The sequence below is a fragment of the Halichoeres trimaculatus genome, unplaced genomic scaffold (assembly GCF_033239565.1).
Source record: "Halichoeres trimaculatus isolate MK-OKI-2021-1 unplaced genomic scaffold, fHalTri1.1 fHalTri1_scaffold_1, whole genome shotgun sequence".
Lineage (NCBI taxonomy): Eukaryota > Metazoa > Chordata > Actinopteri > Labriformes > Labridae > Halichoeres > Halichoeres trimaculatus.
This window is the reverse complement of record NW_027437179.1, coordinates 16,146,800-16,160,635: the sequence shown is the minus strand read 5'-3', so window position 1 is coordinate 16,160,635 and position 13,836 is coordinate 16,146,800. Positions and strand designations below refer to the sequence as shown.

The 13,836-nt window shown below is 45.4% G+C and overlaps 1 protein-coding gene across 4 annotated transcripts in view; it reads left to right on the top strand.

Annotated features, from left to right (window-relative positions):
* Positions 1–13,523, top strand: part of arhgap46a (Rho GTPase activating protein 46a) — a 34,059-nt gene extending 20,536 nt beyond the window's left edge. For 2 of the 4 annotated variants that reach the window (XM_074669906.1, XM_074669923.1), the window contains exons 3-10: positions 2,737–4,171; positions 6,789–7,455; positions 7,687–7,779; positions 9,905–9,978; positions 10,269–10,468; positions 11,137–11,228; positions 11,336–11,505; positions 12,002–13,523. In XM_074669906.1, the coding sequence (XP_074526007.1) occupies positions 2,737–4,171; positions 6,789–7,455; positions 7,687–7,779; positions 9,905–9,978; positions 10,269–10,468; positions 11,137–11,228; positions 11,336–11,505; positions 12,002–12,196 (2,926 nt within the window). In that variant the 3' untranslated portion in view covers positions 12,197–13,523. Of the gene's footprint in view, positions 1–1,619; positions 1,759–2,736; positions 4,172–6,788; positions 7,456–7,686; positions 7,780–9,904; positions 9,979–10,268; positions 10,469–11,136; positions 11,229–11,335; positions 11,506–12,001 lie in introns of those variants that run through there. The other 2 variants (XM_074669932.1, XM_074669914.1) reach the window with 2 other exon arrangements.
* Positions 13,524–13,836: the final 313 nt, after the last annotated feature.

The following is a 13,836-nucleotide window of genomic DNA, read 5'->3' as shown; positions in this document are numbered from 1 at the left end:
GCCCTGTTCTTCTTCACCTCCCCCTGCCTCTCCCACCACCACCACCACATTCCCCCTCCTGGTCCTGTTTCTATTTTCTCACCACTGTGCTGACTTTGTCCCTCTTATGGCTCATAGTTTGTAATCATACTTTATTTGGTTGACCTGGGGTTAACTGATATGCGAGTGTTGTTATAGCTGTGTAACGGGATTAGAGGCTTTGGATAGAGATCGAAGACACTGCAAAGCCTTGTTGTTGGAGTTGGCTGCCAGCCCACATGTGACCACGGTGATCATCACACCAAACTCCCCACTGGCGTCCAGCACAATGTGCCAGAGTGGAAGAGATGAACATGCTAGACCTTTGGTAAGCCAGATGGGGACAATGGTAGACAACAGAGACAAAACCTGACAGGATGCCTCTCTGCCAACACTGTGAGCTGGACTAAGCAGGAAACCTCAGTCAGGAGAGTCAATCTGTTTCAGTGAAGTCCCTGAAAAATGGTCTCATTCTCAGCAAACTAATTTTACCACAAAGAAATGGCTTGTAGTGAAAATGTATTCAAGCTGTGTATAAGCTCCTTGTAATTGAGATTTAGCCCATACTTCCGCCCTGGCCACAGTGTGTGAACATTACATTAGGCATTTCCTGTTTGTGTTGCACGTAGGGAAGTCCTCCCTCAAACCTTCTAGAGGACCTCCACAGACAGGAAGTAATGGTCACCACTATCTCAGGGTCATAAAGTACGTCATCCACCCACCAAGAACACAGAGGACAGATTCATGTTTTACAGATGGCCATCACATGAACCCTCAGAGATTGTTTTATACGCGTTTGATTTGTTTGTGGATAATGGCGGGGGAATTTGATTATTGTGGTTTCGTGTGTGTGGGGTCTGCTGTGTTCTGCCGTCGTCTCATTAAAGGAAAGGCCTTGATGTTTCATGTGTGAGCTGGTCCTGCCGCGGTGCTCGACGATCAGCTGTGGAGGTGGGAATGATTTTGTAGCACTTGTATCACCTACTCCTGCTTGACAAGACCAGAGTGAGAAAACATACACTGTTTCAAAGAGCACAAACAGTGGCGTCTCATGTTTACAGCTGTCACCTATCAGCTGCACTCTCACACTTGCTTGTAACAACCAAAGAGTAGTGGTTTGAGGTGAATCCCTTCCTCGAGATGTTCTTGTCTTCACACGTGCCTGTCTGTCTGAGTGTTTGTGTTATTTAGGCCGTAAAGTCTCCTGATTGGTTTCAGGGAGGTGGGAGCCTTTGGAGTGTTCCCAGCAACCGTGGTTGTGGCAGCCAGTCCTGGTGCTCTGCCAAGTGGCTGTGATCCAGCTGTTTATAGTCCCTGCCTGGATGGCGAAGACCGTTTGAAGATGAGAGCCTGTTTACATTCAAACTGCTGAGTGGTGTGACTCACTCTGTGGAGTGGAGGCACCGGGTCATGAGAGGGAGAGGGAGGGAGGCTGAGCTGTAGCTTAGAGGGCTAACGGAAGTTTGCCGTTGGCTGGAGACCTCAGGGGAATTGTTTCAGCATTGTTCCAGAGAGATGTGGGGTGGAGAGGGGGGGTCACTCCGCCTCCTTCCCTCCTGCCTCTGCGTCCTCTTACTGCTGTTACTGCCCAATTCTCGGTTGAGACTTTCCGAAAGAGAAGCCTCTGAGGACTCTACGGTGATCTGTGTGTTTGTTTGGATTAACAAGTACAGAAGGTGATCGGCGTTAATCTAATTAATTAACCCACTGAATGTTAAGTAGAGTTTGGAGTGAGGGAAGGTAAGTGTCCTTTGCCTGCTGTCAGAGTTATTTACCTGTTTGACCTTAATCTACAGAGGGAGTCTGCGAGGCCTGTGTGTTCTGTACTGCGTCACATGTAACGGACTCGGGCCAGGAGAGAACTTATCCGTGGATGTGCCATAATTCCTGCTTTGGACACACACGTTGGTTAAAGAGGGCAGGTTTTGATCGGTTAGGGCTGAAGAGTCCTGATTGCTGAGGGGAGATTATGAGGCGAGAGCAGTAGACCAGAGCAGTGTGACCAGATTGATGGCAGATTGTTTAACTTTACTGGGATTAGAAGTGGGCCATTGGGTTTGAAGTTAGCCCAGCTGCTCAACCAAGGGAAAAGAATTAACCTTTAGACCCAAGTGAAGCTCTTCTCGCCTGTGAACCACTGCTGTATCCTTCAGATCAGCCTCTTTATTCCTGTTTGTTATCCAAGAGTTCATTTCAGAGGCCTTTTTTTTTTATAAATGACACAAACAAAAGCTGCTTCACAGAGATAGAAACACCTACTTTTATTTTATACACCAGAACTTTACTTAAAACCACCGTCCAGACCTCTGAGTCCCACATTTAGGGAAAAAACTGTAAAATGCTGTGTGTGAATGTGTTTACGTTCACTCACATCATATTTTTAGGTACATGGTTTCACCATACACACTGCAGTTATTGTCTCACGGGTTTAAGGAGGCCATTATAGCTGCCAGGCTAAAAATGGAGTGAAGTTGTTGGAGGTCAGCAAAATGTTTAGAAGAATTTGTGGATCGCTTATAATTTTCCCAGCCCTGTCATCAGTGGCTTTTTTAAAAGAGATGAAAAATGGTGCGTGGCTTCATGCCTGTGTATTGTGTGTATGATGATGTTTTCATTGTACTGTCTGTTGACTTTTTGGTCGTTTTATAGACTTAAAAATACTTTATCCCCTTTGTCATGTTCAAATCTCATCCTTTCTGCTTGTGTTTCTTTTTGCAGGGATCCACACAGATGGCAGCCAGCTCCTGGGTCTAAGGCAGCCATGTTGGTGAAGGTGAACAGCATGAGCCGTAACCAGCCAGGCCCAGCCTCCCAGCAGCAGCACCTACAGCACAGTGCTCAAAGTAAAGCAAACACCTTCACACTGCACCCTTCTGGTAACAAGACCCAAGGAGGACACATGAGCTCTACTCAGGGATATAAAACCGCCCCCTCTGGCAAGATGGCAGCCGACACGCGTCAGGCCCATCACCTGAGAAAGGCCAGCAATGGCAGCTTCTGTTTGGTGACAGCAGATGGCAGTCATCCCAGTCCGCTCCTGCACAGGTCACAGACCAGCACACCTCGTCCGGTCTCTCCTCAGTACGGATGCACCGCCCCGATTTACGACGAACCAGTCACAGAGTGTCCCATATATGATGAGCCCCCGATAGACATGGAGGTGGAGGGGGCTCACCTGTACAACGGACAGCCTCTGTCACGCCTCACACCTACTCACAGCCTCCAAAAGCCCCGACACCTCCAGCACCCTGGTCCCGCCCACCCAGGGTCCAGACACAGGAGGAACCCCTCAGCGTCTGACTACAGTCCAGCTGGTCTGGAGTGCATCAAGCACATGGTCAACGTGGACCCCAAACAAGGGCTCCCCTCAGGATCCCCTGTACCCACACGTGCCGCTTCCCCTACCTCCAGGCAAGATGCCATCTTGACCCAGCCTCAGCCACATCCACAGTCCCAGGTCCACTCTTTGCCCCAGACTCGAGGTCAGATAAGGGACAGAGAGCCAGGGCCCCCTGGTCCAAGCACACTGGACAAGAAGCAAAGCTGGCGTGCTCTTGAGGCCACTGTACAGCGTGCCATGGAGGCCCGGCACAGCAGGCAGAGCAGCCAGGCCTCACAGGACTTCTCCTCCTCGACCCCCCAGGCCACAGCAAACTACCAAGACTCTGGTTACTCTACCGGTCCCTCCCCAAGTCTGCGGAGAAAGAGCAGGAGGAGGGTGGGAGCCGGTGGGGGAACAGGAGGCAGACCAGGGTCTGTGGGCAGCAGCGGGGAGCTGTGCGCCCTAAATGAGAGACTGATGGCTGAGATGAGGGAGGTGGTGAGTCGCTCCAACACCATGAGGGAGGTGAGAGCAGGACTGGACCCAGAGATGGGAGAGAGGGTCGCCATCCCTCGGACACGCTCCCCTGTGGACTCACTCAGGTGGTATGGAGGAGGTGGGGGATCAACAGGCAGGTGTGCATCAGGAGAGGACATCAACAGTGCTCCCCGCTCACTGAGTAGGGCTGGTACCCATGGCAACCCAGTCCTGACCCCTTTGGAGATACCAGGCAGGCAGAAAAGGACTTATGAAAAAGTGGACACTTTGGAAATGACTGTGAACAGCCAGGCCAGCCTGTCCTCACCAGAGACCCCAGGACCACCCTCACAGGTAAACCCAAACCTGACCATGTGTGTGAATTTAGTCTGCAACACTTTCGTCCTACTTTGATGTTATACTCCCTTTCAGTAGACTGTCTGCTACAATTTGGTTTTAGTTGCAGGTTTGTACGACAATTTGTTACCTGACAGTGTTGAAAATTATGATGACCCAGTACATATTTCATATTCAGGATCTTAGTATTCAGAATATTGTCAGGATCTGGATCATACTTTAACATCTGTCAGAAATTATGGTGACCTTGTCTTGTATTGTTTTGCAAAGCAATCCAACCATTTATCATGGAGTTATATACACATATGGTGAAAACAGCCCTATCTCATAATGATAAGGAATCCTGTAAAAAAGTCCTATATCCAGACGGTGATCTGGATCACCTCCAAAATGTAATCACTTCTTCCTTATCCCATTTTGAACATTTTCTGAAGATTTCATTAAGATCCATTTGTTACTTTTGGAGTTATGTTGTTCACAGACAAACAAACAGACAAACTCTCCCAAAAACATAACCTCCTTGGTGGAGGTAATGAGAAAATAGGAACTTTCTGAGACTGTCTCAGCTGATCTAACATTATTATTTCATCTTTAAGACCATGAGTGAGACAGGATTACTGTGTGGTGTCTCTCACAGCAGATTCACTGAGATGTGGCTTTGTCTGGTCTCTACATAATCTCATGTCTCCTCAGACTCACTGTCAGATGTGTTATAAACACAGTCTCACCATGTCAAATGAGACTGACACGTCTCAGTAAGACATCTGTGTGTTACGGCAGCTTTGAGCTTGTGCGTTTGTCAAAGGATGGATTGTTTATATTAAAGAAACACATAAGGTCATCCAAGTTTAGATCACCACACAACAGATTTGCTTGTATTCAAACTTCTCTGAACACTCAAACACAGCATGTGTCAGGGAATCATGGTTATGCAGATCTTGACGTCAGAGGTCCTTACGAAAGGTGCACATGATCCAATATAACAGAGCTTTCTGACATCTGAAACAAGTTATATAAGAAGCAGCATGTGGAGCCTCCTAATCTCCAAATCCCCCTGCGCACAGAGGCACTGCCTGTACCTCCATACATCCTAGAGTTGCTTTCAGAATCAGTCCTTGCATCTCTGAAACAATATTAATGAATGGTGGATTCAACAGGGAGCTCTGGGATGAAAACAGTGAAAGTAATCCATCTCTTTGAAAAGAACACCTACCACTTTGTGAGGAATGCCTCTTACATTTAGATTTTGAGGGTCTGAATGTCCCATGGACATTAAGCAGTGGGCAGACTGGTGTCCACTGACTGTTATGGCTTTTGTCCCAGCATTACCTGTCATCTTCTAACCCACGTCCATCTGCCAGGCTCTGCAGGTAATGTATACTCACATGCCAGCTCCGTGTTTGGGCATCTGGGGCACATGCCAGGCCAGAGAGATTCAGGACATGGTTCCCCCTGGTCAGGAAGGAAGACCACTGAGGGCCATATGCTGTTTGGCAGAGAGACGAGGAGGAAGTTGAGGCAAGCTGGTACCAAGGCTTATTGGTACCACTGTAGCTTTAGCATGTTTGACAACAGCCAAGAAGGACTGAGCGGGCCCCCTAAGTCTGTCCTGGAATGTTTTTCAAGCCTGCTGTTATATCACATACACACACACACACACACACACACATAGAGATTACGACTTGCTTTGAGCAGCTTGTGTATTTCAGCTTTCTGTTCTTTCTGAAAACCCTTTGAAATGACTTATTTAGGAGATGCGCTGAACTCCAACCACTCCTTCAAACTAACTTTATATTTTATGTGATGTATACTTTCCACCATTCTACTATTATGTCTATATCTGTAGTTTGAGTACTTTACCATGCTGAGCCCATGCATCTGAAAGTGATCTGTACAACGGTGTAATTAACTGAAAGCATAACTTCTTCAGCATATGTCCCAGATTCTGGTCAAACACGTGTCTTCAACATAAAACTGAACCTCAGATCTGCTCTGTTGGACCGAGAAACCAAAATCTAAAGTCCAGCTTGCCTGGCCCTCATCAGCTCCATATCACATCAGGGTGTCTTAAAAAGACATGTCACTGAGTTTGATGTTCCTTTTGTACTTATGAGTTCTGATTCTGGCTGAGGCTCGGTGTTGTTCCTGGATTCCTCTCATTATTTATCTGGTTTGCTGGTTTTCTCCGTTAAGGGAGGCGAGGAGCTCTTTACAATCATAAAATTCACCTCAGGGATCACTGGGAGTTTTTTTGGATAACATAGGTTATTCTTGCAGAGAGGGGTAGTTTGGTGCAATAAGAGGCGTGCTCTAACACTGTTATGCCACTATCTGGTAGCTTGCTCCTGAGGTCAGGGTTCATGAGGATTCAAGGAGATTTCTTGCCGTTCTTTACCAGTATTAAGATTGCAGAACTCTCCCCCGAGCACTGCAGAGCACAGTAGGCGGAAAGCAGCCCAGCTGTAAGTGTGACACAGGGAGGACTCTGCAGCTGCACACACACACAGTTTGTACCTCTGCTGCACTCTGTCTCACCCGCTTCTCTTTCCCCTTCAGCCTCCGCTCCGTATGATTTGTTTTCATCATCTGATGTCTGTCTTTTATCTCCCTGCAGACTGGCACCCTCGAGCTGCAAGCTCAGCTGGAGAGCAGGAAGAAAGGCATGGTGGATGGGCGGACCGCTTCCCTGGGCCCACACCGCTCTGCTAGCCATGAAAACAGAGAGGGTGGTGATGGGACAGGAGACCGAGCACGGGGATCCTCCTACCAGCTCTCTTACGCCACTCTACGCCAGCCCCCGCCTCCTGCCATGGGCATGGAGGACTGGGCCAGCAAGCACCTCAACATGCACACTCAAGGCCTATTCCGCCGGCGCGTCTCCATCGCCAACATGTTGTCTTGGAACCGTGGATCTATCAAGAAGCCAATGCTGGTCACCAGCAACCGAGCTGTGAGGAAGGAGGCCTGTGAGATGTTTAAACTGGTGCAGGCCTACATGGGAGACCGGCCGTCACGCCTGGACCGCCGTCACTCCGCCCTGCTCATCGTCACCAAGTGCTGGGATATGCCCGGACTGCGGGACGAGCTGTACATACAGCTGGTGAGGCAGACCACTGGCAATGCCACCCCCAGGAGCTTGGCGGCAGGTTGGGAGCTGATGGCGGTCAGCTTGGCCTTCTTTGCCCCTTCTCCCAAATTCCGCTGCTACCTGGAGGGCTACATCCAGAGACACACGGAGCCAACCAGCGACAAGAAATGTGAGTCTCAGACTGAGCAACAGGGTGGGTCACCTTTCTTTCTTCTGCACCTCCCTGTGTTGTCTGTTAGCCAGATATTTACCTTTGCTTAGATAGTTTTGTATTTCTTTTCATTCCCATTCTCTCGTTCAATGTTCAATTAAGTTTGGCCACTTTGACCTTTATAAAAAAAAAGATGATGGAGGCCTGGCTGTTGGCCTTGTGCCTATCAAATGACCATCAGATATTTGACCACAGCTATCTTTTTCCCCACAGTAACTCAGTTCATACTGGAACAGCAGGATCTAAAGCTAAAGAAGACTTCAAAGTCCAGAAAGAAGCGGAAACAAAACACAGACGAGGAAGAAGGTACGTGTCTTCTTCATTTATTGCTTTTTAGTCCAGAACGCCGCTACAAGACTTCTGGATCCTCAGCACTTGAAGGGGCTAATCTGTTCCACAGAGAGGAAGTTCAAGAGATGTTTTTCTACTTAAAGTCTAGAGTTTCAAACCAGCACACGCCAGTACAAATCTCACATATTGCTCCTTGTAGAGTGACCACGCTGAGTGGGATGGAAAACTCAGAGCTGTGTTCGTCAGATGAAAACACGCTGATGTCCTTCCAGACACAATGAATGGGATTCACAGAGAGTGGAGAGGGAAAAAAATATGTAGGATGGGAATATGAGAATGTTCTGTACGGATACAATGGACCTCCCTGTGACTCACATTAGGGTCTCTCACCACTAGCATGTCAGACAGCCCTTTTAGGGGGACACCTCATTGGCGCGTGGCCTCATTAGTGCTCCTACACTGCCAGCTCTTCAAATGATGTCAGGAAAACAGTAACCCAAACATCTGACAGCAGACACCACAGCAGTGGCCTCAGCATTGTACTTCAATGAGTCAAGCTCTGTGCTTTATGTGCACAAAACTCTGACTAAGAGGTCAGTGAGCAAGCCTTTTAAACCTTCTTGACTCACTCTGGAGATCTTTGGAGAGTGGGCTCCTGATGAAAGCAACAAGGGAAAAAAAGTTATGCATGTACCAGAACAGCAACCAGAGAGCTGCTGTTTGCTTTGATGGATGGAAGAAGTCGAACATGTGTGTTGAAGTAGGAGTCACAGGTGGGAAGTGGAGGCCTCACGTTATCTGAGAACTGTCCTGATCTGGGCTTTAAAAAATGGACTTCTTCTGGCACGAGGCCCAGGATTGTTTGAGTCTGTTTGCTGTGTCTCGTAAACAATAACCAAGACGAGACTTAAGTTGTCTCCACCCCCTCTGTGTGTTTTTAATGTCAAGTTTAGCCATGCAGACAGGTGTCATTATGTTCTCAGTCTGGTACAGTACGCTCATGCTTCTAATGAGCTCGTATTCCTCTCGGGCTTTGGTTGCCTGGTTGTTGTTTTCATGTCATCCAGCTTGCTGTAAATATAGACCACCAGTCACGTCTGAACCGCCTCGTACTGTAGCACAGGCGCTCTGTGTGCTTACTCTTCCCTGAATGTGTGCAAAGCCTTGATGTTGGGAGTCCTGGGAAAAATAGATGTCTTTGCTGAGATCAAGGGCAAATTATTGGTATGATCTCTCTAATTAGACATAATTATAGTCAAACTTGGTCAGCAGTTGTGAGCTTCCATGGGAGTCACCTGTTTACCATAAATCTGGGAGCTTTGACTATAAGGATCATGCTACAAAGTGTTTGTTGCTTTTTTAAATCCCATCTTTGGGTTTTTAATCTGGTCCTGGTTCAGCCAGCTGATACGGTGGAAGTTCTGGGAAAGGGAAAAGATCCCACAAGAGCTCTGTGTTTCAGAGTAAACCAGAGTTACCACATCAATGATAGAAAGGGAGGATTTTTTTGTAATGACTGAGCATGAAGACCCAGCACTCAATGGTTTTGTTCTTTTGGTTTTATAGAAATAAAGGCAAACATATTTTTAATCCTTTGGGAGGAGATGGGGCTGGTTCACCTGCAGCATGTGTCTCTTTGAGTACATCCTATCCTTAAAACCAAACCCCTGATGCAGCTCGCCTGTGAAGTATATCTGAGCTCTACAGTAGCAGGCAGGGGACAGGGAGCTTCTGTGTTTCTCATTCTGTACCTTCATGTCTGTGTATGCTGATGAATCACCTGAACGTTGGATGTGTGGGCTGTATCCTGTCTCTTAAGCTTTTGTTCAACAGCAGTAAATCTTCCCGCAGCTTGACAGTTTAGCTGGGCCTGCACTAATCCCCATATGCCAGATTCACACCGTCAACATGTCTCTCCAATTACCACAGCCTGCTTCTCTTTACACTGTTTGACATCTGTGGGAAAAACAGCTCTTTTTTCATGTTTGTGGGAAAGAATTTGAATAATTTATTATTTTGACTGTTCAGTGATGACTGATGCTCAAGGTTTTCTGCTTGGGTTGGTCGCAAGTTTGTTCTTCTTGTCTCCTGAAGAGTTTGGTTTCATTGTTGTTAAATCCTACATTTCTGTTTACCTCAGGTCTGCCTATTAGCACATATGCTAAGTTCTGCCATCGGAAACTACAGAAGGTGGCCATCACTGGGGGCAAAAAGGTAAGCTAAAAGAAGAGGCAAGAAGTTGCCTGTACTTAGTATGAAACATATGTCACTCTCACATGATAAAAATAGTGTTGGTTTGAAAGTCATGATTCACATTTGAGTCATCCAAGATACTGTCACACAGAGAGACATAATTACAGGCATAGTGAAGTCAGTCACAGGTAGAGACATAAACACAGACTCAGACAGTATCACAGCTGCAGACACAACCATGATTAGTATCATAGTCTCTAACGTACCACGGTGATAAATCATTCTCCTCTCCTCGCCTCTCACCCCTCCAGGGTCTTCGTAAGCCCACCTTGGAGGAGATCGACCACAGCAGGCGGGCCATCGTCACTCCCTCCTTGTTTGGCAGCTCCTTAGAGGAGGTGATGGAGAGGCAAAGTGAGCTCTTCCCAGACAGGAAACTGCCCTGGGTGCAGGTTCAGCTTTCCCAGTATGTTCTTGCTCTGGGCGGGGCTCAGACGGAGGGCATCTTCAGGTAAAGTAGTCCCAACACTGAAGGTTACATGCCACAACTTGAGCAGTTTGAGAAAGGTGGAGCACTTGAAAATATAAGGGGATATTATGTGCTGTGTGTGTGTGTTTTTCTGTATTGTATGAAAAGTTAGTAAAAACATACGTGTGTGGTCTCCTGTATCCCTGTATTCAAAAGTAGGCCTTCCCTGTGTTCAGTACACACAACAGACAGCAGAACAAACACAGCCCTGCTTTACTCCTGAGACCAGCACTGTTTAATTTGGTGCTTCACAATATGTGTTTACATTACTGCTTAAGCTTACAAGCACATGGAGCTTCACAACTGTGTGTTTGGGTTTTTCCTGCAGATTTAATTCTGTAGCATCCATGTTTGTTTAGAGAAGTGTTCCCTTTGGTCAGGGAAACTTTACTCGACTCTCCCTGTGAAACTTCAGCCAAGCTCAGGGACTTTCCTGAGGACATAGTTACAATAATCTGTTTTTTATTTTTTATTAAGAAGTCTGCAAACAAAGAACATATTATTTTCAGTCACCGGGCCACATTTGAAGCCAATTGAGTGTGCATGAGTAATTGATATGCCATAGGGCATGTTGAATCTGTAAAGACAGAGTAATGGGTCCCTCTTGTGGCTGCTTAATGTAACTGGTGTGCTTTGTTTTATTACTCCAGAGTGCCAGGAGACATTGATGAGGTGAATGCACTGAAGCTCCAAGTAGACCAGTGGAGGATCCCTGAGAATCTATCAGACCCCAATGTTCCTGGTAAGGACGTGTGTAATTTAAATCAGTACATTACGAGTTATTGGGGTTCTGCATGTTTACGCTGAGTCTGAATCTCTAAAAACAAACATAATGTGATTCTCATTCAGCCTCACTGATGAAGCTGTGGTATCGGGAGCTGGAAGAACCTCTCATCCCCATGAACTTCTACAGGCAGTGTGTCAATAACTGTGACGACCCAGTTGCTGCCATCGCTGTGGTTCAGTCTCTGCCAGAGCTCAACAGGCTGGTGCTCTGCTATTTCATCCACTTTCTGCAGGTAACCAGTGACACAGATTTATTAGCCACTCAAACACAGTGTTAAGAAATTTACACCTACAAAGGTCCTGAATTCAACATCATTATGACTTAAATGTGAAAACTCTGACTTTTTGTTGTATTTCCCTCTGAGCATAAAGGTCATTTTACCAATGAAACAAACAGCCACACACTGTCTTGGTTTATAAAGCTCTGAAATTTTTACTTATTCATATTGAGCAGATTTAATGATTCATTAATTTCTACATTGAATCGGTATAGCTTTAAATGATATATTACTAATAAAAACATAAGAGAAATAGTTTATTAAAACAGATTTAATGTAGCTTCAGATCATCATGTTATCTCTTTGATCATTACCAAGAAAGTTTCAACATGTTCATCTCTTTGATAACTCAACATGACTCATCTATGACTCACTGTGGGTCAAAGGTCAGTCTGTACACACAGCCGTGCTCATTGCTTTCTCTCTCTTCCTCTGTCCTGATTATGTTAAGGTATTTGCTCAGCCATCCAATGTGGCAATTACCAAGATGGACGTGAACAACCTTGCCATGGTGATGGCCCCCAACTGCCTACGATGCCAGTCTGACGACCCACGCATTATCTTTGAGAACACACGCAAGGAGATGTCCTTCCTGAGAATGCTTATTGTTCACTTGGACACTAGTTTTATTGAAGGGGTTGTGTAGACACTGTGGACCCCAGAGCTCAGCTCGTGGGCCAGAACCCCAACCCCTGGCTTTTCTAGTAACGCTTTTACAATCATGCATAAACACTGTTTCTGTTCAGACCACACTGGAACATCCTGAGGTGGTGTATCACACCTCTTACAAAACAAAGAGTGTGAACACAGCTTGGACTTTGGCAACTTGTTCTCACTTGCTCTCATACTGAAAGATAAATACACACCACTGTATTTCTTTTTAAAGTTAAGTCCAGTGGCTAAAGTCATGACTGTATTTTCTAACTGCTGCATGTGAAAACAGACTTTTTTTTCATTTCTTACCAAATACGTAGTGTTACAGCTCACAAAGATAACAAGCTGTGGAAAGTGAAAATCTCACAATATTTACTTACCAAGTTCTCCCTTACACAACTGAAGTAAAATCAGTAGTGTTTGGAGCTTTGCTTTTCAAATCTGAAGTTTTATTCGAGTGTTTGTGTTGTGTGGGTGTGTGATTATGAATGAAAAAGTACAGCCTTTGTCTATCATGGACAAAAAAGTTGAAAATAAGAGAAGTACAGCAACTTTTGTATTTGTGTCTCATTGATAAGCTTGCTTGTGCTGTTTGAGCTGTTGTACCAATGGATGGCCTCCAAAATGACATTTTATATCACATGAAGCCGCATCATCACTACTTTTTAAACACAGAGCCATCATTTTAAAGCACAAGCTGTGTGGATGTTCAGATACATTTAGCAGTAGATGCGGGTGATTTTCTAAGACAGTAGCCTTGGTGAATATTTCAAGTGAAGCCTGACAGGAGTGTTGTCCTCTCATTTTGTAATAGTAATGTGAGAAGTTGGTAATTCAACTGATGCAACTGTCTCTTCTAACAATTCTAAGTCTTTAAATTAGAATTGTGGTCTCTTCTGTTTGTTCTCTGGCTCAGGACTTGTAAAAATAAGCAGGTTTCAGATGTGATAACTGTACATAGCCTCTCTAAAAAAAAATGTTGTGAAGCTACCACAAACCCCTGCTCTGAGAATTGTTTAAATACGGGGCGCTATGAGAATACTGATGAATCTGTTTTGTTCTGTCTCAGGCTTTGCCCATGTAAATAAATTCAGAGTGTAAATAGTATTAACTATCCTTAAGTATATTCTAATGATTCATGTTAAAAATGAGTGAAATGTTGCTGTTTATAGCAATTAAAAGGTGTTTTTGTAATTAACTGTTATTTCTCTGCTGTAACTGCCTGCCTTTTAAACATAGGACTGATTCAAACCACTTTTCATGGGTGTATATGTGTGTCTGCATACCTTCATGTTGTAACATGGAATGGCTGTCCATAAATAAAGGTCTGTTTGATTGTAGACTAAATACCTGTGTCATGCTGGGTAAAGGTTGCTGTTTTTGACCTCAGATTGACGAGATGAGGAACAGCCTGCGACAAAGACATGCTGCTTTCACATGACCAGTGTCATTGGAAAACATTCAGTGTTACATTCATAGATATATATTCAAAATAAAGGTCCCCATTTTAAAAAGGTAAGCAATGATTTGGCTGATTGAAGCAATATACTATATATGCTGTAAATTAAAATGAGATGAACAGATCTAGGAGGGCACAGCTAAATATAAAGATTTTCCAGAAAATACTAATAC